Source organism: Myxine glutinosa, chromosome 5, assembly GCF_964187855.1.
Source record: "Myxine glutinosa chromosome 5, kmMyxGlut1.1, whole genome shotgun sequence".
Classification (NCBI taxonomy): Eukaryota; Metazoa; Chordata; class Myxini; order Myxiniformes; family Myxinidae; genus Myxine; species Myxine glutinosa.
The window spans coordinates 49747978-49774596 of NC_136265.1; the positions used below are offsets into that span (position 1 = coordinate 49747978).

Sequence of the window (26619 nt, forward strand, 5' to 3'; positions counted from 1 at the left end):
AATCTGAGGCTGGGTGCCAGGAACACCGAGAGATTTGCGAAAAGATTTGCACGCATGACTAAGCGGTCGGTCCTGAGCTTCTAATCTCAAAATTGCATCTTTGCAGTGGCCATTTTGCTCCTGCCAAGGGGCTTTGGTTTAAGGGGATGGTGGGGGGGAGTGCTGGCAGGGATGGGATGAGTGTTAACAGACACAGGATGCAGAGTTGTAGAATATTTGCTTCTTGGTTGTTGCCGCATTATTCTGATGACCGAAAGCACAACATTTGACAAACATTGATGGCGAGGCAACAACACCCGCGAAGCAAGCTTTGCTCCAAATCTGCTGGTTGTAGAGTAACCCTAACCCTAACCTTAACCCGAACCCTAACCCTAAGACGAACCCTAACCGTAACCCTAATCCTAACCCTAACCCTAACCCTAACCCTAACCCTAACCCTAACCTTGACTCTAACCCTAACCCTAACCCTAACCCTAACCCTAACCCTAACCATTCGGGCAAAGCAGAAGGTTTTGTCGGGTGGCAGGAGGAAGAGTAAGAGTCACAGAGAATGGCACGAGATGACGCCGCACGTGCACGGTCGCCGATGACGCTTCGCCAGGTGAGCAAGCTCAGGGCCTCGTATTAGCGGGAGAAATTAGATGATGTGAGAGGGAATCCAATCATCTCTATGTTGGTTTTTTTTTTTGACTAAACACGCTCTGCTTGGTGGGACCATATCATTAATTGGTGTTCCAGAAATTAACACGAAAACTTAGGTTTTTCCTAAGTTTTGTAATCCATTCAGGATTGTGCGTGACTATCCAGGAAACACAAGTGGGATTTCATTGCTTGTTTCCCTCTTTATTGCCCAGCCATTGAACTTACTTGTGGCTTTGGGTTGTCAGGCCTGGGAAAATATCGCAGTTCATACAGTCATCTTCAAAGTCTTCTGCTTAAGGAGCAATGCCGCTGCCTTTGGTGTATCGTTGTGTCAGTGGAAAAGGCAGCATGGGGATTAAGCCAGGGATCTGGGAAGAGAAGTCAATAACACTGAGCTCGTGTTATATACTACCCTTGAGTCTCCATCGCATCCTAACCTGCTGTTGGGGAATTTGTTGGGAGAAAATGAATGGATGGGGATGTTGAGTCGAGGGAGAATTTTGGATGGGAGGGGTTTGAAAGAGGCAAAACGTCTGATTGCTTGTCCGCCTTCCTCTTTCCTTGTGCCCGAGGGAATATCTGAACCTTACTGCTCCATGTGAATCACAGACCGTTCTCACGCTGCCTCCAAAATAACAGGCATGGGAGAGCAGCAATGCTAGCTCTCCTGCGCCTCTCACCTCCGTCTTATGACCGTCGTTTGTCGTAAATTATTTTTGAATCCCTTGTCTACATTATGAGCTTTTAAAATTTTTCCTATTCTTCTTCCTCTTATTCTTCTTCTTCTTCTTATGTTTCAATAGCCACTTTCCTTTGCATTATTTCATTAAATCAAATTGTATCAATGAGAACTAGCAGAAGCCAATCGAAAAATACCACAATATAAGCACTGGTTGTAATAGCTCAAAAATGGGAGGTTAAATATTTCTTAACAGCAAATAAAATTTTTTGGAGAGCAATCAAAGCAGTGGTCTGGTACTTATACACCGCTCAATTCAATTTTCCTTTTTGTCTGATTGAAAAAAATTATCATTTTCCTGTAGTTTTGGGTTAATTTGAAGCATCTTCTACTCAATAATTTTTTTCTCTCTTTGCAGAGCATTTTCATGTTTCAGGGTCAGACAGACATCATTAGCCCATCTTTCATATATGAGATAAGAGAGATGTGTATCTGTCCGGTGCCATTTTTCTCAGAGATCTTCAAACTTTCAGATGTTCACCAGTGAATGTCGCGGAATGTTTTAGAATTTGGACAAACAATTTTTTTTGAAAATTTCGAAGAAGAAAAAAGTTGGATTATTTTTATCGCACTATAGTACCTAATCTCTTGTAGCTATGTGAAAGTTAATATTAAATAAATAATCCCCAACCCCTTTCCGTAGCGAGTGTCGGGAAGTGTTTTTAGAACCCACCAAAAAAAAATAGGAAAAAAACTTTTATTTCCTTAAAATTCCATCAGGATTATAAACAGCACCTGGCTACGCCAGGTACACCTGCTAGTTATATGCATATATAGATGTTTGTTAATGTCAATTTTTTGTGTTAATGTAAGTTCAGAAGCAAGGTTGATGAAGTGGCCGAATGCATTACATAATTATCAAAAATAACTTCCAGAGAGGAATTTAGGAAAGAAATGAGAATAGTTGCTGATAGTTTGTGTTTTCCAACACATCTCCCATACTTGCTCAGTCTAGATTAATTTTACATTGGGTGTTCAAAAAATATATCTGCATAAGATGTTCCCACAATTGTCTAAGAAACATGAACCTTCTATTTTTCAGATTTCGAGTCGGTATCCCAAATCGATCAAATGCACCAGACTCTTGCCACCAAAGCAGCTTTTGAGCAAAGGGTATGCTGACGGTTTGCCTTGCCTTCCCAGCAGTCAGTCAGGGCAGGAATTTGGGTTGTTCAGGGTGCCGGCGATAACTCACCTAGTCTCCGCAAAAGGCACTGACATCCTTCAGATAGACGGTGTAAGCATCGATTCTTCGCCCTGCATCCAAAACACCAGGGTGACAGTTTATAGCCGGATCAAGATTCAAACACAGGCTAGACAACTCAAAGGTGAGCCACATACCTGCAAGGTAACCCACAAGCCATAAGTATATATAATTAGTAAGATAAAAGTTATTTACTTCAAAAATAAATGACGCATTGTCGCATCTGGGACGATTGCGGAGAACGTTTTGAATGCTCGGTGTAAATTTTTAATCAAAAACATCCTTTGCATTTGCAGTAACACATTCTTATAGCTTGCAGGGCAAACCCGGATGTGCACTGCGGCGTTTTTCTTCAGACATTTCTCTTCCAAAAATGTGAATTTTTTTTGCTGCGTACTCATCTAAGTTTCCTCCTTCCTGTTCCACATCCAGCCTATATTATGGGCGGATTTGTTTGGGAGGTTTAAGATAATGAAGGGTACAGACAAAATAAGTGCAGAAGAGTGTTTCAGACAGTGATAGGACCAGGAGCCATAGCCAAAGAGTAAAGAAGAGGAGAGTTAAGATGGCAGTGAGGCAAGGGTCTTTCACTACGAGAGTAGCAAATGCATGCAATTGTCTCCCTGGAAAGGTAGTGGCAGCAGAAAGAGAAGATAGGTTTAAATTGGAATTAGATATTGGTAACTAGATACATTTGAGATAGAAGAGTACCTACACGGATCTGGAGTTGGTGCAGCAGAGGCATGATAGGCCGGAGGGCCTCCTGCACCAACGTTCCTTGAATATTCGGCCATTTATTTTCAAAATTATCTAACTATTTGCTTGGACGGGTTTCCACACAGAATGTTCCTGAGCTTGGGGTTCCTGAGCACTTCATAATTTGTGAGGCAAGTTTGTTATGCATTCCAAAATGTAAGACGGTCAGTTTGCGACGCTCGCAGATTCTAATTTCCAACATTAATGAGCTACGACAATTGTCTCCTGATTGTCCGAACTTCAACCTGCCACCGGATGGCCCTAACAATAAATCTTGCTTTTGTTTGTCAAGTTTACAAACACCAAGTCCTCATGTCCTGTTAGTGGGACGTGCGTCCAATATTCCCGTCTCGTGCCAACAGGTAAGGTACACACAGTGCATCGGCAGACTCCGTTACATTTCGATACAGATTTGCATGCTAGGGTTCACTTTGGGAAGTGGACACCCATTGATGGTAAATTTAGTGGTGTACCTCATTTCAGAAGCACAGCAAAAAGGAAGTACGGCACAACTCGTTGCATGATCATCGTTTTGCATTTGTTGCATGTTGCTGCCCTCTCTTGCCCAACCTGCTGCGTTGCAAAGTGACGCACAGGTCGAGGTTGTTAATCTACTGTCAAACATGCAGCAAAGAATAATTAAATATTTAATATTTGACACATTCGATGTGGCATTTCTCCACCTAAAGTTTGGAACCACAGCCATGATGCCCTAATTTAGCCTGTACACCGAAACCACTGCCATACGCAACTTCGGCTTGCAGTGACATCACGGAACCCTGATGAGCTGGAAAAAATTATTGAGCATTTATTTACAATCATACTTCAATGTCTTTCTGTATCATTATAACAAAAAAAATCTTATTTAAACTTTTTGGGTATTTCCTTTTCTTTTTTTTCTTGTTCCTACTTTTTTGCCCCCTTGTTGCTACTGCTCCTAATAGCACCGTGTACAGTTGGAATGCGTGCGGCTTTCCAACCAGTTTCGCTCAAAAGTCTGTTATTCATTTGGCTATCGGGAGCCATGCTAGGAACAAACCAGCAGGTTCACCAGGCCATGTGGTTCAACAGTAGCCAATTGGAGGAAGTTTGTGGTCTGCAGAACTGGGGGAAGGCTGGGCTGACCATGAAAGAGAAGTTTAGGTAGTGTAGTTCATGTGGTGAACAAACGGTTCAAAAAGAACAAGTGTACATAGATGCTACCCTTGTTTCTCGTCTTTCCTTTGTGTTCTACAACTTTGTGTTTAGTGGGGATTCAGGAGCTGCTAAGGACCAGATTGTGCCACATGATTGAACTTTGGCTAGACCGTAGGAGGAAGTTCCAATGGCGAAAACGTTCATGCTATGTTTGACCGTGCCGATATCACCGAACCATGGCCCAACACTCCCTGCCTTCTATTGTGAGTATCTCTCAGTTGCTATGTTGCCTTATAATGCTTCAGATAGGACAACAACCCCTCTATACATTCCCTTTCCCTCCTCCCCAGTTATTCTCCCAACCTAATTTCCCTTTTCCTTTTGGTAAAATAATGCACCTGCACACTAATGGCAGTAATTAATAATTTGGAGATATCACTGAATATGTAGAACTTTGCAGGACAACTCTGGCTCTCCAAACTTTTCTGCATCATCTCCGTGTTACGGACAGAAAACAAGGTGGCAGTGTAAATACTGTTTACATTTGACAAAAAGAGAGTAGGACTGGGGTAGATAATAGAAAGAAGGAAGTAATTTACCATATGTGCATATGCATGTGGAGAATTATATATTTATAGTTTATTCACTATAAAGCTCGCAGTGTTCATGTGAGAAATCTCTGAGGATATCCTAGAGACTCAACAGCTCAGTGGGCTGTCACCGCTTAAGTGATGAGGTCTGTAAGTTCAAGTCCCAGGTTGAGTCAGAATTTTTTCACACTAGCCCCACGCAGGAATTTACTTCCTGGTTATTAAATATATATATATATTTATATATGTACATATATATATATAAGTGTGTGAAGGAATGAATGATCATTTTAATATAAGGCCATTTGGCCCCGCTAGAGCGGGGGTTAGCCTTGCGGGCACCATGACAATCATGGTTCCCTGTTTGAGGCAATGTTTTTATGGCCGGATGCCTTTCCTGATGCCAAGGTATATATAAGTGTGTGTGTGTGTGTGTGTGTATATATATATATATATATATATATATATATATATATATATATATATATATATATATATATATATATATATATATATATATACAGTATATACATATATTGTTACGGTTCTCCACTGCCCCTCTTGCCCTTACTAAGGGGGGATTAAGCCCCTTGTTCTTTCTGGGCTTGGCGGAACCGAGAGACTTGAAACGCCTCTTCCGGGCAAACGCAAGGTAGGGTTTCGGGACAATCCTCACTCGTACCTAATTCCCTGCGCCACCACGGAAGCGTGGAAGCAAGCCTCGCACGAGCCACGTGTGATTTGGGTACACCGAGCGGATTGAGTACCACGTGGTCCGTGCAGTTACCGTTAATTATTGGACCCCGATTCGAGCGGTTCTACTCGTACCACGCTTAGCCAATGAGGAAATCACGAGAACGATCAAATGGAAAGGAAGAACACAGGTTTAATTATTATTCCCACACGTATGTACAATGATCGGTATGCAGAGACACAGAGCAGCACTTAACCAGTCTTATTCTTAAATTCCCAGACTCCGGCCTGTCACACTCACACAGGGGATTGCAGGCAGGTTGATGTTCCGGCCAAACGCGTCGACGTGGTCATCCAGGAACGGCCCCGTCCGGCTCTCCACGGTCCCAGTACGTCCCACGAAGATGGGAAGCAGGCGGTGGAAGGATCCTCGTAGCGCGTCTCCCGAACAAAAGGCAGCCGATGAGGTAGGAAGGAAAAGTACGCGTCTCTCAGTGCGGCTGGCGGTTACACAGCGAGTTATCACTCGCGTAACTTAATGCACTGTACGCGGCTCGGCTTCAAGCTCAACCGAGCGTCACTTTATGTTAGCGCGTATCCTGGTTCATGCGCGTCTTTCGCCAATCACGTATCTCTCAAAGTCCTCTTCGGCTCACCACGCTCCTTCAATTCTCACCTCTTCTGTAACTCACCGCACTGCTGGAACTCAACTCTCCCGGGACTCAACTCCTACTCCTCGGACTCAACTCTCTTACTGCTCGCAAATCCTTGAACTCAACACGGGGCTTTGCGCAACGGCTTATATTGATACGCCCCGCACCTTCTCGAACCTCCTCGAACCTTCCAACCACGCCCTGTGACGCAGTGCTGCCGCCACACTCTGTGAGCCCTGATTGGCGGCTCGCGCTCACCGTCATCTCCTCTGCCGCCCTCATTCGGTCCCGCCCCGACCCTCCTCGGCCTGCCTCATGTTAATTCGCGCCAAAATGAACCAAAGGCAGCGCAAAGGGGCATGAAGCTAGGGAGGCGGGATAGTCAATAGAAGTAGGACCTATTCTCCTTACTCTACTCAATGCAGAACTAACATAGGAAAAGGACTAAGCTCACAAATACTAAGAGATAACTACACGATCGCGAGGCTACATGTTGCTTGTGTGACTAACTATGAGGGGGAAATTTAACCTTTATTATACTGACTGTACAAAACTCAAAACCGCAACAATATATATTGTCGTGTCCCTAGCGTTAAGACCACTGGGTAACGGATGGCCAACCGAGCTTTAACTCCGAGGCATCTGAGCAGAATCGCTGGCGGTGTTATCTAACGGAGTTCCCTGATCTTATTTGCATGGACGGACGTGACGAGGGTTTTCCGATCCCACGAACAAATAAACGAGACAGACAAATCAACAATACAACAACTGAAATGCAACAAATAATGGTTTAATGAAAATAAATGCAATTTGATAAAAAAATAATGTTGAGGTTAAAATCGAATTCCTAATTGGGGGCCCCATTCCGACACAATTACACGACACAGGGAGAAATAAACGAAATAAAATGTGGTGTGGTGCTTTGGCCGGTACTCAGTTCTGGTCTCCTCATACGACCCTCGAACCCTGGCGGTCGTCAAATGGGTCCCCGAGGCCTTAGACGGGAATGCTCAGGATAGCGCGCAGTCATGCCCGTATCAGCCACCGACCTGCGGAGCTGCGGCCAAACTCCTTCCTCCTCCTATTGTTCCACGCTCCACACAGCTCCGATCTTTCTCAAGCGCACACGGCACGGAGCACAACCGTCACGAGCTAGCTCCAAGAGGGTGAGAGTTGCGTCCGCCTTTCACATAGCCTGGAACAGAGAGAGCAAAATTGTGACTGCTCACGATGAAGCCCAGAACGAGATATAATGCAAATGCGACTGCCTGCGACCAAGCCCAGCAGGAGAGAGAGAGAGAGCAAAATGGCGGTCGCCTCCGGTGAAAAATGGCCCTCCAGCACTATAGTGTTCGACGATGACGTCACGCGCGCTCCAATCACCTCATCATTCCTTAACCAATCGTCCTTCGGGGCGTAGCTTCACAGCCACACTTGTTGCCCATCAAGAAGTTTCGGCTAGGCGGGGTAGTGGTGTTCGTATCCTGTTGGCGATCGTGTTATTTTAATTATGTGCCGATCGCATGGCTGGCCGAATAAATGTCATAATAACAAAGGGAAAAATCACAGAGGCGATTACACACTGGGAATTTACCCCGATGCCCTAACTAATTAGCATAGCTCCACCCCTCACATGGAGACACATATACACTTACACGGACATCCGGCCCTGACTTAAATACATGAGGGTTCTTCTTCGTGACATACGGAGCATGCTAACCCTCCACAATTCTATCTCGACTATGGTATTTTATTGCCTACCCCCATACACGTCACAATATATGTATATATTGTTATGTCGGTGGGGTAAAGGAATATCTAGTCAGGTAGATCTGAATAGGTAACATGCTTCGTCTGTCGCGATAGGGAATCTACCTGTAATTTCTGTGTTTAGTCCGGTTTGTCGGTTAAGGAGTATACCTGTGAACATACCAGGATGTTCGTGTGCTAGTAAGTGATAGGGATTAAAGATAACAGCCCTTGTGTGTCACACCTGGTAATCAAACCTTTGTCCCTTATGGCAACGCATACCTGTAAACACTTAGGTAGGCCCTTTATTGCACACAGTAATTAAATTCCCTTCCCTGACAATGACTTTGGAAGAAAACGGACAGGAAAGCAGGCCAGGACACCGCCGATAATGGCTGCCGCCGGTCGCATCACGAACTTGCTTCGCAACATGCCCAGGAGGCCTGTGATTGGTCTGCGCGGTAGGCGCGATCCTCCAGCCAACCAGTGCAGGAGGCGCGAAGACGCAACTAAGAAGGAGATTGTTCATTGGAGTGAAGTCGCTGGAAGGTTCGGTGGCTTGCGGGAAGCTACGCGAAGCTGATTGGGGAGCGTGCCAAGACCGACATCACAGGCCAGGCCATAAAAGGGGGCGCTGCATGACATTCGCGCGCTTGGCTCGGAGCAGCAGCTCTCTTGGGTTTTCTTAGTGGTGCAGTCGCATTCCTCCCTGTGGCTTTCCTCGTCAAGACGCTGTTCTCTCTCCTGTCTCTCCTCGTGGTGGACCTCATGTGGAGATCGCTGGCAGTGCTTTGGGCCGCGTGGTGCTTTTAGGGCATTGGACGCATGGTGCTTGGAGCGGTACTCGGTGCTTTGGAGCTTGGAGCGAGGGACCTCGTGGTGTGCCGCTGAACAGACGAGGCCGGGACGAGCGGATCGCTCGAAGCCTGGTGGCGCACGAGCGGGGGCCGGACACCAGCCGCGTTGGTCGACGGACGCAAGACGACAAGACAGATAAGGATGCACCATTTCACAAATACACGACGAACGTGTTTCTTTGGTAACTCATTCCCTCGTCTCGTATCTGCAGTCTGGTGTGTAGGATCCCAATTTAGAATTAGAATTAGTATCGCGTTTACCTGTCCCTAACTTTTATTTTAAGAAACCCTTGTATTATTTTCCATTCCCTGCAAATATTGTGCCCGTTTGAGTTCGCTCCCCTTCCACAGTTACGCACTCCCGCTTCTTCCTCTTCCCTGCCCGCGTTTGATAGCATAATCCGTATTTGGTCGTCGCCTCAAGTAAATCCGTTCTGGTCCTTCCACTGTCCCTGGTCTTAACCGAAGGAGTCTGTGCGACTATATATATATATATATATATATATATATATATATATATATATATATATATATATATATATATATATATATATATATATATATATATATATATATATATTGTTGCAGTTTTGAGAACCCACACTTGCTTGTAAATATGACATCATTAAAGGTTAAAGGTAGCACCCCATAGATAGGCCACAAGCAACACGTAGGTCACCATAGGACATCAGTTATTTCTTAGTATGTGTTAGATAAGGCCATTTTCCAATAGTTGAATCTGCATTGCGTCGATCAAATAAGAGTAGGCCCTTTCGTTCATTTTGCAGCCTCCCTCCAAGCGACGCCATTAAGTGCGCTCCCCAGTCTGTGCCCCGTGGCCCCTCCCAATTTGGTACGCTCCTTGGCCAGCAGCAGCAGCCTTCGCTGCCCATGAGCTCGCTCAACGCCGCCATGAGCCACGAGGTGAAGCCCGGAAAAAGGGGGCGCAGCGCCAGGGAGAAGGTGTGGCCACGTCACCCAGCCATCAGGGCGGGGCCGGTAAGCGATAACCAGCCAACCAGGGCTGGAGTGACATCGCCTGACAGGGCGTGGTTGGGGCTCGTGGAGCGTTCGCTGGCTTCACTTATAAAAGCCAGTGCACAAAGCCCTTTGAGAGGACTTATGCAGCGGCGCTCGTTCAACAGGACTATAAGGAAGCGCGCTTGGAAAAAGGACTCTCGCTAAGGACTTAGCAAGGAAGCTTGTGCTAACAGGACTCGAGAATATATGCGCTTGTGAAAGGACTCTCACAGAGGACCGACCAGGACTGATCGTTGTGGAAAGCGCTGAGGACTGTCATGATTACAGAGGGCTCGCTGGCATTGGGATTCCAAAGCAGGACATTGGAGAGGGGGCGTTTGGAACGAGTAGTGCACAAAGTACGTACGCAGTATACCAGCCTCCCCCCTCCTCATTATAAGTGTCCGCTCGCGTTATGCTATACGAAGAGCTGCCTGCCGGGTTTTCCATCGCCTGGACCGGAGCCGGACTGGAGCCTGGACGTGCTGGTGACCATCAACCTACCATCTTCAATCCTGTGTGAGTGTCTGTATGTGAGACGGGCCCGTTTGTCTGGGGAATAGAATAAGACTGTTTAAGGCTGCCCTGTGTGCTTTTCCTTCCTCTTTCTTTCATATACATTCCTTTCGTTTCCTCTTCTTCTTGTACATTTGTAATAAATTGCTCTGTTCTTCCTATTTTCCTGGTTTCCTCTCCATCCGATCGCATCAGTCTTTTCTCTAATTGGGTAAGCGTGGCACGATTCGGAACCGCTACAATCGGGTCTAGTCACCTGTTAACAACTCGGATCGCGGATTGCTATCCGCTCGGCATATTCCATCCATATCCGTGATTCGAGCGGGAGTTATTCCCTCGTTTCCGGTCGGCGTTAGTACTTAGGTAGTAGCGAATCCCTAGGCCTAACAAACCCTACCTAACGCCGCGCCGGGAAGGACGTTATAACTTCCAGGACTCGCGTCGGCCAGATAAAAGGACAAGGGTATTAACCCCCCCCCCCCCCCCCCTTCCCTTGATAAGGGGAGAGCCGACGTCGGAGATCCGTAACAATATATATATATATATAGTATATATATATATATATATATATATATATATATATATATATATATATACATATATTTATATATATAATATATATATATATATATACAGTATATATAATTATATCTATACATATATATATATATATATATATATATATATATATATATATATATATATATATATATATATAACAGTATATATATATATATATATATATATATATATATATATATATATATATATATATATATATATATATATATATAATTATATATATATATATATACAGTATAAAAATATTTAAAACTGTCCTTCGACCATTTGTGGTTACGCTGATTGTCTGGTGTGAAGGCTAGGTGCTATGTGATTGGCTCCTGACAAGATTGAATAATATATTGTATAGGCTTATTAAAAGCTGATATTCGAAATCGGATACCATATTTCATGATTGGAACTCATCATCGTAACAAAATCTGGCGATTCTTTGTGTGTGGGTATATAAGTCTGAATCTTATGGAATCAAAAAGTACTTGGCCGATTTCTCTCAACTTTTGAATACGTGTTCGGGGTACCCAGGATCATGTCATGAATATTTCACTGCCAGAGAGAGCAGGTATTGCTAGTTTCGAAAATTCCGCAAATAACATTCGTTTCGTATGCTTATCCCTGGAATATCCCGTACTTGCAGCCATGCGATATCTCTTGTGCCTGCAAAGCTTCATTTTAAGGGAATTCCTCATATACCAATCAAGCTTTTAAAACAAAATGTTCTGTAGATTTACTTTTGTTATGCCAAGGATCATATGTTGCTGGAGTCAGAACATGACGCGTTGGACCGCATCTGATCATAGGCAGGATCTGGCATCACGGCCTGGACTTGTGCCATGTTTCTGTTGGCACAACCGTTTCGTTCTGTCTGTCGAAAAACAAAACGTGTACACCGAGCCGTTCCCATGCCGTTGTATTCCAAGATCGTTCTCAATTGCAAGGAAAAAAATCTCAATTGTTCTCAAATCTCAAGAAGGTGCAAAAGCTGATCCCCTTACCTACAGACCTATCGGTTTCCTTCCAATCGTTAGCAAGGCCATGGAATCCATCATCACAGTTTGTATGAAATCCTTCCTTTTCTCCAACAACCTAATCTCAGATCAACAATTTGATTTTGGACCAGGTCACTCTTGAACATTCTGCTTCTAGTCTCCCAACAATGGATGGAGGCCTTCAATGACAGACATGGGATCAGGGCTATCTCTCTGAACATATCTCGAGCTTTCGATACAGTCATATAGCATCCCGCATTACTCTCCAAACTCTCAGACTATGGAATCCATAACACAGGTTACTGACTTCCTCTACTCTCGGAGCCAATGTGTAGCTCTCAATGGAATCCGTTCTTCTCCTCTCCCAGTCAAGGATGGAGTACCTCAAGGCAGTGTTCTAGACCCCATCTTATTCCTCGTCTTCATCAATGATCTCTCTGAGTCTCTGGAAAAATCCGCTTTATCTCTTTGCTGATGACTCCACCCTCTGCCGTGACATCCCTCATCCTTCTAACAGACAGGCAGCAGCCTCGTCCATCTCCTCAGACCTTGATATAATCACAAACTGGTCAAACATTTAGAATATGTCGTTCAATCCTGAGAAATCTCACACACTCACTCTCGCTTTTTCCAAAATGATCTTACCGCAAACCCTCCCATCTACTTTCACAACAACCCTCTCGAAGAGGTTCAGTCATTCAATCTCTTGGATCTCACTTTCAGCCATTATCTCCCTTGGGCAACCCACATTTCAAAGTTGGCCTCCAAAGCCAGCCTCTGACTGAGCATCCTCCGCTGTGCAAAGTCCTTTCTTGGCACACCTGAACTCTTCTATCCACCTATAAGGTTTCCATCTGCTGCTTGATGGAGTACTGGTCTCCTCTCTGGGCTGGCTCCCCTGCCTCACATCATCTGTGGAAACCAAGGCCTTCGAGATCAGTGGAATCTCTTGGGATGAAGCCGAGTCTATAGGTCTATCTATATCCGAATCTATAGGTCCGAGTCTATAGTCCGAGTCCGAGTCTATAGGCCATAGTGACGCATGCGGTCCAGCAGCAACCCCCTCCTAGTGAAGGTTCCTCAATACAGAACCTCTGCTCACCTCCACTCATTGATACCTCTTTTTTCCTGCCTGTGGAACCACCTTCCACATTCTCTTTATTCTGATTCTTCCCTCTCGATTTTCCAGACAGCTGCCTCAGGTCATCCCCCATCCAAACCCATAATATTTTCTACACCCATTAAACCACCCTAACCCCTCCCAATATCTTGCTTATGTATCCATGTTATCCCATTTTGCGTTCTCTCTTAACCCCGCATCGTTACCTGCATCCCCTGTTTGTCTGTCTCTGCCAATTTCTCTCTCCGTCTGTCTTCTGCTGTTGGTGTTTCACCTTTCTCCTGATGTTCCCTTTGTTATGTTGTGTCCTAGCTCTTCCATGAGCCTAAACCTTGTATAGATTTTTTTAAATGCCAAAAATACATTCAGCTTTGTCACCTTCAAACATTCAGAACTACTTTTGGTGATTTTGTGAAATATTTGTTTTTCTACAAAAGACCTGGTATTTGGTATTTTTTTTTATACGCATGTGCGGAGAGCGACAATTCATATCTGCGGTACAGCAAATGCTGATATTTGGATATCAATTTTCACATACAACTATCTAGTTTTACAGCAGTTGCGGTCACGTGGTGTAAAAAACTTTGTTAACACCTGTCTGCACAACCTGGTGGGTCTCGATTTGTGTTGCTTTCACAGAATGTGTTAAATATGTAAAAAAAAAAAAAAAAAAAAAAAAAAATTCTTTCACAAATAATATGAAATATATCGGGGGCTGGCATGCAGGATGGCCTCGAGGTACACCCACGCAGACTCACACTCACCTCTCTAAACTGGCCACCTGGTGTTTCACAGGCAGGGTGATTCATCAATGTGTGTCCCGTCCGTCGGATAGACGTTAAACGGGTGTATAGTCTACCGGCATTAGTTGGTGGACGTTAAAGATCCCACGGTGTCCTTCGCGAAGAGTAGGCGAGCTATCGCCAGCACCATGTACAAATTGCAAATTTCTCTCCTGGCTTCCTGACCCAACAAGGATTGTAGCTGAGTCTCTGTTTCAGCAGCACCAACAATCTGCAGAGAGTGCACAGATGTAAAAGAAATAAATAATTCACAGAATGTGTTTAATATTTAATTATTTTTTATCCTTCAACAACCTGTCAAACATATACCCGAAGTGTTTTTTTGGCCTTTTTTTTGGTTTGTTTGTTTGTTTGTATACAAGATTGAGGCTCGTGTAATAAGAGCTAACATTAATGACAAAAAGACAAACTGACACATAAAACATAGGATAAAGGGAGCGGGAGACAAGATGGTTAGAGAGAGAGGGAAGCACACAAGCACAACATTTGAGAGCAGGGACATCGGGAGATCTGTGGGAATGAGAGGGCTTGGGGGGATGGCATGGGAAGGGGTGGGAGAGGTATAAAACACATGGACACTGCCAGGACTTCCAGGAAAGAAGTCGGTATTTCAAAAAAGTGGATCTGGGGTGAATTAACGGGGATAGAAAAGATCAAGGTTTTGGATGGGGGAAGATAAGAGATGGTGGTGAACAGCTGTTTTAAAGACCTGGAGGGTGGAGTGGGATTGAAGAGAGTGAGGGAGTTTGTTCCAGAGGCGGGAGAAAAGAGGAATGAAAGAGTGAAGGTGAGCAGAGAGTCTTGATTTTGGCAGTTTAACCATAAGAGGGTTGCAGGCAGATCTTGTGCGACCTGTAGGTATATTTGGGGGACAGAGCCCAGAGAGAGCTGGGGGGGGGGGGGGGCAAGGCCAGAGAGGAGTCGGTAGAAGACAGAAAGACCACCAACCTGCCTGCGGTGAGTGAGTGAAAGGTCCTCGGAGTTAGCTTCATCGCAGGAGATTCCAATGATTCTGAACGCTTTGGTTTCAACAGCGTGAAGACGAGCTAGGTGTGAGGCAGGAGCACCAGCCCAGAGGGGAGAGCAGTACTCCATTGAGCTGCGGATGAAAGCCTTGTATGTGGTGAGGAGCTCAGGTGTGCCAAGGAAGGACTTCGCACGACGGAGGATGCCCAGTCGGCGACTGGCTTTGGAGGCCAGATTTGAAATGTGGTTTTCCCAGGAAAGATCATGGCAGATAGTGAGACCCAAAAGCTTGAGTGACAGAACTTCTTGGAGGGGATTGTTCAGAAAGTGGATGGGAGGGTTGTCCAGTCGGTCTTTTCGGAGAGACATCGTAAGAGTGTGAGATTTGTCAGGATTGAAAGACATGTTCACTTGTTTGGCCAGTCTGTGATTTAATTATTTAATATTTAATTATAATTATTTAATTATTTTTAAATAATTAAATATTTAGATATTTAGAATAATTAAATATTTAGATATAATTAAATATTTATTTAGATATTTAATTATTTTTATCCTTCAACAACCTGTCAAACATATACTCTAAGTGGTGTTTTTTTTAAACCTTTTTCTCATTTGGTACATGATGATGATGAGGATATCAAAGATGTAAAATAAATTAATAATTCACAATGAGTTTAATATTTAATTATTTTTATCCTTCAACAACCTGTCAAACATATACTCTAAGTGGTGTTTTTTTACCTTTTTCTCATGTGGTACATGATGATGAGGATACCAAAGATGTAAAATAAATAAATAATTCACAGAATGAGTTTAATATTTAATTATTTTTATCGTTCAACAACTTGTCAAACATATACTCTAAGTGGTGTTTTTTTTTTTCCTTTTTCTTATGTGGTACATGATGATGATGCGGATATCAAAGATGTAAAAGAAATAAATAATTCACAGAATGAGTTTAATATTTAATTATTTTATCCTTCAACAACCTGTCAAACATATACTCTAAGTGGTGTTTTTTTTTTACGTTTTTCTCATGTGGTACATGATGATGATGAGGATATCAAAGATGTAAAATAAATAAATAATTCACAATGAGTTTAATATTTAATTATTTTGTCCTTCAACAACCTGTCAAACATATACTCTAAGTGGTGTTTTTTTAACCTTTTTATCATGTGATACATCATGATGATGAGGATATCAAAGATGTAAAATAAATAAATAATTCACAGAATGAGTTTAATATTTAATTATTTTGTCCTTCAACAACCTGTCAAACATATACTCTAAGTGGTGTTTTTAAAAACTTTTTCTCATGTGGTACATGATGATGCAGATATCAAAGATGTAAAATAAATAAATAATTCACAGAATGAGTTTAATATTTAATTATTTTATCCTTCAACAACCTGTCAAACATATACTCTAAGTGGTGTTTTTTTTACCTTTTTATCATGTGATACATCATGATGATGAGGATATCAAAGATGTAAAATAAATAAATAATTCACAGAATGAGTTTAATATTTAATTATTTTATCCTTCAACAACCTGTCAAACATATACTCTAAGTGGTGTTTTTTTAACCTTTTTATCATGTGATACATGATGATGATGAGGATATCAAAGATGTAAAATAAATAAATAATTCACAGAATGAGTTTAATATTTAATTATTTTTGTCCTTCAACAACCTGTCAAACATATACTCTAAGTGGTGTTTTTTTACCTTTTTCTCATGTGGTACATGATGATGAGGATACCAAAGATGTAAAATAAATAAATAATTCACAGAATGAGTTTAATATTTAATTATTTTATCCTTCAACAACCTGTCAAACATATACTCTAAGTGGTGTTTTTTTTACCTTTTTATCATGTGATACATCATGATGATGAGGATATCAAAGATGTAAAATAAATAAATAATTCACAGAATGAGTTTAATATTTAATTATTTTTGTCCTTCAACAACCTGTCAAACATATACTCTAAGTGGTGTTTTTTTAACCTTTTTATCATGTGATACATCATGATGATGAGGATATCAAAGATGTAAAATAAATAAATAATTCACAGAATGAGTTTAATATTTAATTATTTTGTCCTTCAACAACCTGTCAAACATATACTCTAAGTGGTGTTTTTTTACCTTTTTCTCATGTGGTACATGATGATGATGCGGATATCAAAGATGTAAAATAAATAAATAATTAACAGAATGAGTTTAATATTTAATTATTTTTATCGTTCAACAACCTGTCAAACATATACTCTAAGTGGTGTTTTTTTACCTTTTTCTCATGTGGTACATGATGATGATGTGGATATCAAAGATGTAAAATAAATAAATAATTAACAGAATGAGTTTTATATTTAATTATTTTTATCATTCAACAACCTGTCAAACATATACTCTAAGTGGTGTTTTTAAAAACTTTTTCTCATGTGGTACATGATGATGATGCGGATATCAAAGATGTAAAATAAATAAATAATTAACAGAATGAGTTTAATATTTAATTATTTTTATCGTTCAACAACCTGTCAAACATAAACTCTAAGTGGTGTTTTTTTACCTTTTTCTCATGTGGTACATGATGATGATGAGGATATCAAAGATGTAAAATAAATAAATAATTCACAGAATGAGTTTAATATTTGATTATTTTCATCCTTCCACAATCTGTCAAACATGTGTTGTTTTTTTTAAAACAAAATTCATTCAATCACAGAATATTAAATATCTAAGTTGCTTTTCATCTCTCTCAGAATGTATGCAATAAAATGAGTTGTTAACATTCGTTTTCCTTTCAGCTGATTCAGTCAACGATCCTGAACTTGAAACGACAAACAGCAAAAAACAATAATGGCATGTTTTATTAGTGGCGATGGTTTTTACCCTTTTCCTCCCAATTTCCCCGATAATTCCCTGAGAGCGCAGACTCTCATCATTTTGTCATTTATCTGCTCATTCATTCTCCTTTTCATTGCCGACTTTCACCGCAGTCTGTTGTTTGTGTGCACGATATCTCAAAAAGTTATGGATGGATTTGGAGGAAACTTGTTGGACGGGTTGTGTGTGTGACAAGGAGGAATCGATTCGATTTTGGTGAAGATCTGGGTCCGTACAAGTCACATTACGATGCTTCGTGGTTTGTAACTGCCATAAAGGCCCCATTGGGCTTGCTGAATGGAGACCTTCGAATGGGAGAGCAGATCTCTTCGCCCTGTTGTTTCGCACACGCATAAGTGGGCTACTCATAATGCTGAGCTCCAATTTAAAAGTTCATTTTCACTTATCAGCACAAGTTCTTCAACATATGGTGTCGTCAAATATAAAGTGACTGCTTCCTCAGGTGTTCCATGTGAAGGTTCAGCCAACCAATCAGCGAGGACACAAGCATATCCTGTGAGCTCGTGAGATAACCAGCTTGTCCTTTTGAAATAGCGGAAATGCCATTGCCATGTTGTGCGGATGACCCTCAAATTGCCTAACCTTCCTTTCCTCCCCCTCCCCACTTCTCCATTCCTTCCACAATATGGCCCTTTAATGTATTCCCCAGCATGCCTTGCAAATCACGTTCGTGCCCCAAAACCAATGATCATCTCACGAACGACCCCCCTTCTCTAGTGGTTAAAACCCATCACCTTCATATCCTTCATTATATTCTCACCTACAGTGCTTTCAGAAAGTATTCACACCCCTTGACTTTTTTCACAATATGTTGTGTTACATCCTGAATTTAAAAAATATTAAATTGAGATATTTTTGTTACTGATCTACACATAATACCTCATAATGTCAAAGTGCAATTTTGTTTTTAGAATTTTTTTACAGGATAATTAAAAATGAAATACAGAAATATCTAATATACATACGTATTCAACCACCTGAGTCAATACTTCGTAGAAGCTCCTTTGTCAGCAATAACAGCTTCGGGTCTTCTGGGATATGTCTATATCAGCTTTTGCACATCTGGATTTGGGGATTTTCTCCCATTCCTCTTTGCAGATTTGCGCAAGTTCTGTCAAGTTTGATGGGGAGCGTCGGTGAACAGCAATCTTCAAGTCTTTCCAGAGATTCTCAATGGGATTCAAGTCTGGGATTTGGCTGGGCCACTCAAGGATTTTCACGTTCTTGTTCTGAAGTCATTCCTGTGTTGCTTTGGCTGTGTGCTTGGGATCATTATCCTATTGGAAGGTAAATCTATGCTGCAATCTAAGGTCTTTTCACTCTGAAGCGGGTTCTCCTCAAGGATTTACCTGTATTTGGCTCCATTCATTGTTCCCTCTATCTTTACAAGTCTCACAGTCTCTGTCACTGAAAAGCATCCCCATAGCATGATGCTGCCACCACAATGCTTCATGGTAGGGATGGAGTTCGATTGGTGATGAGCTGCATTCGGTTTCCGCCAGATGTAACTAGCACTTTGCATTCAGGCCAACGTTATTGTTCAATTTTTTCAATTTTAGTCTCATCAGACCACAGAATCTTTTGCCTCATGCTTTTAGAGTCCTTCACGTGCCTTTTTGAAAATTCCAGGTGTGCTGTCATGTACCTTTTTCTCAGGAGTGGCTTCCATCTGGCCACTCTCCCATAAAGCCTAGATTTGTGAAGTGTTGCAGAGACTGTTGTCCTTCCAGCAGGTTCTCCCATCACCTCCTTCTTGCCTGGTTGTTCAGTTTCGTCGGACGACCAGTTCTAGGAAGAGTCTGTGTCGTTCTATATTCTTTCCTTTTCCTAATGATGGAGCTCACTGTGCTCTTGGGAACTTTCAATACTCTAGAAATTGTTTTATACCTCCTTTCTCAGATCTATGGCTCCTTACAATTTTATCTCGGAGTTCTTTGGACAGTTCCTTGGACTTTATAGTAGAGTTTCTTCTCTGACATGCACTGTCAACTGTGGGACCTCATATAGAAAGGTGTGTTTCTTTCTAAATCATGTCCATTCAATTGAATTGGCCACAGGTGGATTCCAATCAAGTTGTGGAGACATCTCAAGGATGATCAAAGGAAATTGGATGCACCTGAGCTCAGTTTTGAATGTCGTATCAAAGGTGTTGAATACCTATTGACTCAAGACATTTCAGCTTTTAATTTTTAATTTTTTTGTAAGAATTTCAAAAAAAAAAAATCACTGACATTATGGGGTATTACGTGTAGATTAGTGACAAAAAATATCAAATTAATCCTTCAGAAATTCAGGCTGTAACACAACAAAATGTGAAAAAGTCAAGGGGTGTGAATACTTTCTTAAGGCACTGTATCTCTGTCGTCACCCTCCAACTGATCGTGTCTCACATGGAAGCCATCATCTATTTACTACAGAAGTGCAAGGGGGATTGGAGAGTGTGTGAGATGTTTGGAGAGAAAAGAAAGGATGTTATGGAGGACACAAATAGAGGAGGGAAGGGAAGGAGCATATGGAGGAGTTTTGAAATTCCACCATATTTATGCACATAAAAGGTATACAGTATAGATGGACACATCATAGGTAACTTCCAATTTGAGAGCCACCTGCTCATCGTGAATGTCAATGTCCTGTGCCCATTGTCCAAGCTTTACATCCGCACGTCCATTCTGTTTCGCACACAGCGTTACGCAGCTCCGTGGCCCACCATGAACAGAAGAGGAAGCTGGAGCGGTCCAAGGTAAGCTTGTCGATCCACTCTTTCTGGGTCGTCGGTAGACGGGTACACAACACCTCAAATTATCCATCATGGCTGGATGAGTGTCAGATGTTTCATTCCTACCAAAAACAATTGTATTTATATAGAATGCATCATGGGCATTGTGAATGAAGTGTTGATGAGAAGAGACTTGGTTAGTTGACTGAGTGGACATGCATCTTTCAGACTGAGGACTGCTTAAAACGCAAGCTCCACAGCCGCCCTGCACGCAGCGAGCTCCTTGAGAGGCACATCTTGCAAGGTAGGAGGTGGATCCAAGTTGGCTGGAGTTGTGCAGATCGTGTGATGTGATGGAGATAATGTAATACTAGATTCAAGACAAATGATGCCTGATGAAGTAACAACGTTGTTGTTTTTCTTCATACAGACCCTCAGGATTGTTGTTGTTGAATGCCTTGCCAACAGACTTTTCAAAAAACTTTTTACAACTTCTCTTTTTATATTCCTCTCCATTGCCTAAAGCTCATAGCGTAGCTCTGCACACGTTACATGTACAACAGGGATGTTAGAATATATTAGCCTACTCCAACATTCCAAAGATATTGTTATGGTTTTTAGAACCTTCACTTGTAAAATAATAATTCTTGTAAATATCCCCCTTTGTAAAGGTTGCACCCTAGTTAGGCCATGTACAACACGTAGGACACCTTAGAAACCTCTCTAGTTATTTCATTAGTCTATGTTTCAGTTAAGGATCTGTTTCCAATAGTTGAATCTGCGTTGTATTAATTAAATAAGAGGAGGCCCCAAAGTTCCTTTCAACAGCGGTGCGATGGTTTTCTATCCCGCAAGCCGCCATAAGCCACGCGGCCGAGTTGGAGAAGAAGGGGGAGGAGTCCTCAGAGCGCCAGGAACGAAGGCGTGGCCCCTCAACGCACCATCAAGGGGCAGACCGGTGAGCGCTCGCGACCAATCAGGGCCGAGGCAAGCTCACCGGTGGGCGTTTCCAAAAGGCAGGCGGCTTGATACGCGGGCGGCCAATATAAGCGCGGCCGCGGACTACTTACGAAGTCGGACCGAAGGAGAGTGACAGAGTCGAGCTACCAGAGGCAAGTCGAAGAGAGAGAGAGGGTCGGTCCGCTACCGCGACAATATTAACCGCGCTGCCTGCCGGGTTTCGCCACGAACTGAAACGTGGACCGGAGTGGAGCGTGACCCTGGAGCCGGACCTCAATGCTGAACCACCTGCCCGAACCTCGACGCCTACCATCGGCCTGGACCCTTCTCTTCCTTCCTACCATCCCTGCCATCCCATCCTCCCGTGTAAGTGTGTTTGTTCTGTCCTGGGCGTGATAATTAAGAGTGTTTAAGGATTGCCCTGTGTCCTTTTATTTCCTCTTCTTGTATATTCTTGCCCTTTCGTTTCCTCTTTCATTATTGTTAATAAATTCCTGTGTTCTTTCTTTACTCTGGTTTCTCTCATCCGATCGCTTTCGTCCTGTCCCCAATTGATGTACGTGGCACGATTTAGCCAATCGCTCTGAACCGGGTTAGTCTATTGCTAACGGCCCGAGTCGCGGCTCGCTTTGCTCGGCGCATCTATTAACACTGCGGCTCGGGTGGAAATTATATCCCTGTTTTGCAGAGAGATTGGCAAAGGTATTTGGGAGCCCATCTTGACCAATCACCCTGGCCAATCTCAACCCTGCAAAAGAGCGTTATAATTTCCAGGGCTTGGGGCTCGGCCAGTGTAAAAGACAAGGGGATTAACCCCCCCCCCCTTAGTAAGGGGAGCGCCGACCCCCGTATCCACAACAATATTATAAGACGATTCATTGTATAGGATTTGAACATGGGATCCCTGCATCATGCATCACGTGCCCAAATGGGAATTACAGGAACAGGCTGCCAGAATTCCTTACAGATTTCAACATTCTGCTAGATGATTGGCTGTCAAAGTAACCAATCAGGTTGGAGTTATTGAGAGCACGTTTTGAAGAAATGAGGAAAATATGGCAAATTGAGGTTGATAAAGGTAGGAAAAGGATGAAACGAGACTAGTGGGTGTTTGAGGAGCGGATAAGAGGAGGAATTGGGAGATCAGAGTTTGGAGAGACTAAGAAAGGGGTCATATATGGGGGAGTATTATTCAGCCGCATTTGTGTGCATAGGAAACAGTTTGCTCTCGAAGTCATTATAACAACCGGTAAATACTTTAAAACTGCAATGCAACAGGATAACGAAATATTATTCAGTAAATCTGATAGATCTGTTCAGAGAGGGTGTCAATCTGTTTGGAGAGGGTGTCAATCTGTTCATAGAGGGTGTCAATCTGTTCGGACAGGGTGTCAATCTGTTCAGAGAGGATGTCAATCTGTTCATAGAGGGTGTCAATCTGTTCGGAGAGGGTGTCAATCTGTTCGGAGAGGGTGTCAATCTGTGCATAGAGGGTGTCAATCTGTTCGGAGAGGGTGTCAATCTGTTCGGAGAGGGTGTCAATCTGTTCGGAGAGGGTGTCAATCTGTTCGGAGAGGGTGTCAATCTGTTCATAGAGGGTGTCAATCTGTTCGGAGAGGGTGTCAATCTGTTCGGAGAGGGTGTCAATCTGTTCGGAGAGGGTGTCAATCTGTTCGGAGAGGGTGTCAATCTGTGCATAGAGGGTGTCAATCTGTTCGGAGAGGGTGTCAATCCATTCAGAGAGGGTGTCCAAAATCCAATTACCGGTACTCTAAGTCTGTCTGTAACTCTATTTCAACACAACGTCTAGGCTGCAGAGACTTTTGGAGAGTTGCTAACTGTGTCCTTCGCAGGAATCGATCAACAGAACCTGTCCTTTTCAACGGTCCAGAAGTGCTTTCCTCCCACATTGATAAAGCTAAACACACAAGTGAGTGTTTCACTGCAAACTCCACACTTGACCAAAAAATCAACCATTGATGTCTTGTCCCTCCCTTATGAACATTAATATATCCACTGTCATTAGCGCTCCTCAGAAAGTTAGGAAAGTCATCCGAGGGCTGGACATTTCAAAAGCTACTGGACCAGATAGTATCCCTGCAATTGTTCTGAAGATGTGCTTTGCAGAATTGTTCCGTATTCTCTCAAAACTGTACAAACTGTGCCTTGCCGGAAGTTGGCCGACCTTGCCGGAAGTTGGCCTCAGTTGTACCTGCATTACGCTTCCCCAGGGTTTCGGGGCTTTCTTTGTTTCTGCTTTACATAAATGACCGGCACAACAACATTTCAGCTCGTCTAGCCATTTATGTTGATGACACAACCCTACACACTATTTATCCTGCCTCCCTGCCTGTACCTTCAGTGCAGCCAGAATCAATCTGAATCGGGACGTTGAGAATGTCAGTAACTGTGGAAAAGACTGGTTCATCGGCATCAATCAAAAGAAGACCTACCTGCTACCTGCTATCCATGTGCAGGTCAAGATCCCCCTCTTTTCATAACCTAGGTGTGGACCAAACACCATTACAATAACTTGAAGGCACCTGTCTTCTTGGTCTGGACATCACTTCTTACCTTTGCTGGGATACTTCCATTTCTGGCATTGCCAAAGGAGCCTCACAGCGACTTGGCTGCTTGTATCGGACTCGCTGATACTCCCCTTCCGAGGCCTCGTTCCACCTGTACAAGACCATCATACGTCCAGTCATGGAACACTTTAGTCACATCTGGGTGGGTGCTCGAACTCATCTTTTGTCACTTATTTATAGAATTAAACGACGAGTTGTTAACCTGGTGGGCCGTGATCTGGCATCATCTCTGGAACCTTTATCGGTTCGAAGCTCTGTGGCCTCCGTATGTCTTTTCTTCAGGCACTATAATGAAAGCCGCTCAAAGGGCCTTTCACTACCTGTTCCTCCTCTACAAACATACAACCTTTCCCAGTTTAAGAGAGATGTGAATAGGTATCTCCTTTTCTAATGATTCGCCTTCCCACAATGTTTTTTGTAGCCCCCCCCCTCTCCCCCCCCCCTCTCCCCCCCCCCCCCCCCCCCCCACCTTTGAGTGGCCTTAAGGCCTTGTAATTGGCAAACTCCCCATAAAAAATAAAATAACCACTGATGAATAATGAAGGACATCCTTATTTTACATGACCATTCCATAATCACTAACTGTGTGAAGCTTCTTCCTGAATCTAAAATGAGTGAGTGTTGAAAGGTCTTTGCCACATTTGTACCCCCTCCATGAAAGACCACTTTGGTGCCCCGATGACCACAGACTCAGCATTGCAGCTGAAGCAGAAGAGAACACGCCTTGCTGAAGAGCTCAATGAGAAGATCTCACAAAGGCCTGGTCCCCTGGAGCTGCTCCACAAGAATATACTTGCAGTTCCGACCCGGCCATGCGACACACGTAAGCTAGTTTTATTTCACTTAGAATTGTCTTCATTACTGATGACTTTGAGACTGTACTTTTGATTGTAGACATGGCACAGAAATGTTCATGCCCATTTGGAATGTGGGGCACAAAACAATTATTGAGTTATGAGGAAACTATAGGCCAAAAGTGTTATTCTTTATAACACAAAAGCATGATATGAGAATAAGGTAATATTTTCCTGAGGAAAGGGATACAAAAACTTTGAGTATTACCCCAGGAGGTCTATGGTTCAAACCCCGGACTACTTCCTTGTTTGACATTCAGCATTAAAAACGTGAGGAGAATGGGCAATCCCCATAGGTTGGCATCCATGGGTAGAGAAAAATCCTCCTTAGGATATGCTCAGCTGATTGCGGTGAGAAAGGTGGCACCATTGTTGTGGCAGCGCTAGTAACCAAAGTGCCACAGGAAGTGACGACACTTCCCCCAAGCTCAGTGGCAGTTTTTGTCTCGTCTAACAGTCCAGTGTTGTGTCTCATGTATGTGTCTGTATGTCCGTGTGTGTTTGGCAGCTCCATGACAACCCTTAGATCCTGTTTTAAAAAAAAAGAGTTGTTGTTGCCATTGTCATTGTCGTCATCGTCGTTGTTTCCTGAACAGAATTATTCCCACCTTCTCGTGAGGTTGGCCAGGGAATGTTTTGGTCCAAGTCTTTCACAAACCTGCCAACCCAGCCTGGCATTCGATGAAGTAGGTTAGAGTATCCACTTCTACCTCCTCAACAATCCTCTTCAAGAAATTCAGTCACTCAAACTTTTGGCCCTCACTATCAGCCATGATCATTATTGGGCAAATCACATATCTAAGTTGGCCACCAAAGCCTGTCATGGACTGGGTATCCTCCGTCATGCAAAGTATTTCCTTGGCACACCTGATCTCCACCTACAAGGCCTTCATCCACAGCTTTATTGAGTACTGCTCTCCCCGCTGTGCTGGCACACCTTGCTGAGCTCCTTGATGCCATGGAAACCTACGCTACCAAAATCATTGGAATCTCCCACGATGAAGTTTAGTTTCTGGGCCTACCCCGTTCACATCGCAGCAAGGTTGGTGGACTCCATCTTCTACCGCATCCTTTCTGCTCTTGCACCCTATGCCCTTTCCGTGCCCCCAATCTCTTCCTCCAGGTTTGCAATAATAACTTTCCAGTGGAACTCCAAAAATCCAGACTCACTGCTCACCTCAACTCATTAATTCCTCATTTTTCCCCACTTGTGGAACCTACTTTCTCATTCTCTGCAATCTCAGTCTTCCCTCTGAGGCTTCAAAACGGCTGCTCACCACCATCTCAGGGCATCCTCCACCCTCACCATCATGATCGTTTCTACCCCCATCAACCCTCCCCAAGCCCACCTCGTTCTAGGTTTCCAGTTTTTGCTTCCACTTCCGTGATTGAGGGTTTGAGGCTGTATCCATCTTGTTCACCCTATGTCTCCTCTCCTTACTCTCATTCCTCCCGTTATCCCTTATTTCTCCAAGTCTCCCTCTGTTGTGTCTGTCCACCCTGCTGTTGGTGTCACCTCCTCTTTCTTTTCGTTCTGTTACATCCTGATGTTTCCTGTGTGGCAG

General features: G+C 43.2%; 1 protein-coding gene across 7 annotated transcripts in view; it reads left to right on the plus strand.

Annotated features, from left to right (window-relative positions):
* LOC137427560 (myocardin-related transcription factor A) overlaps positions 1 to 26619 on the plus strand; it is a 53953-nt gene that overhangs the window by 1816 nt on the left and 25518 nt on the right. For 4 of the 7 annotated variants that reach the window (XM_068117141.2, XM_068117142.2, XM_068117145.2 and 1 more), the window contains exons 3-5: positions 20621 to 20676; positions 20881 to 20956; positions 24889 to 25023. In XM_068117141.2, the coding sequence (XP_067973242.2) occupies positions 20621 to 20676; positions 20881 to 20956; positions 24889 to 25023 (267 nt within the window). Of the gene's footprint in view, positions 1 to 4413; positions 4742 to 20620; positions 20677 to 20880; positions 20957 to 24888; positions 25024 to 26619 lie in introns of those variants that run through there. The other 3 variants (XM_068117144.2, XM_078778016.1, XM_078778018.1) reach the window with 3 other exon arrangements.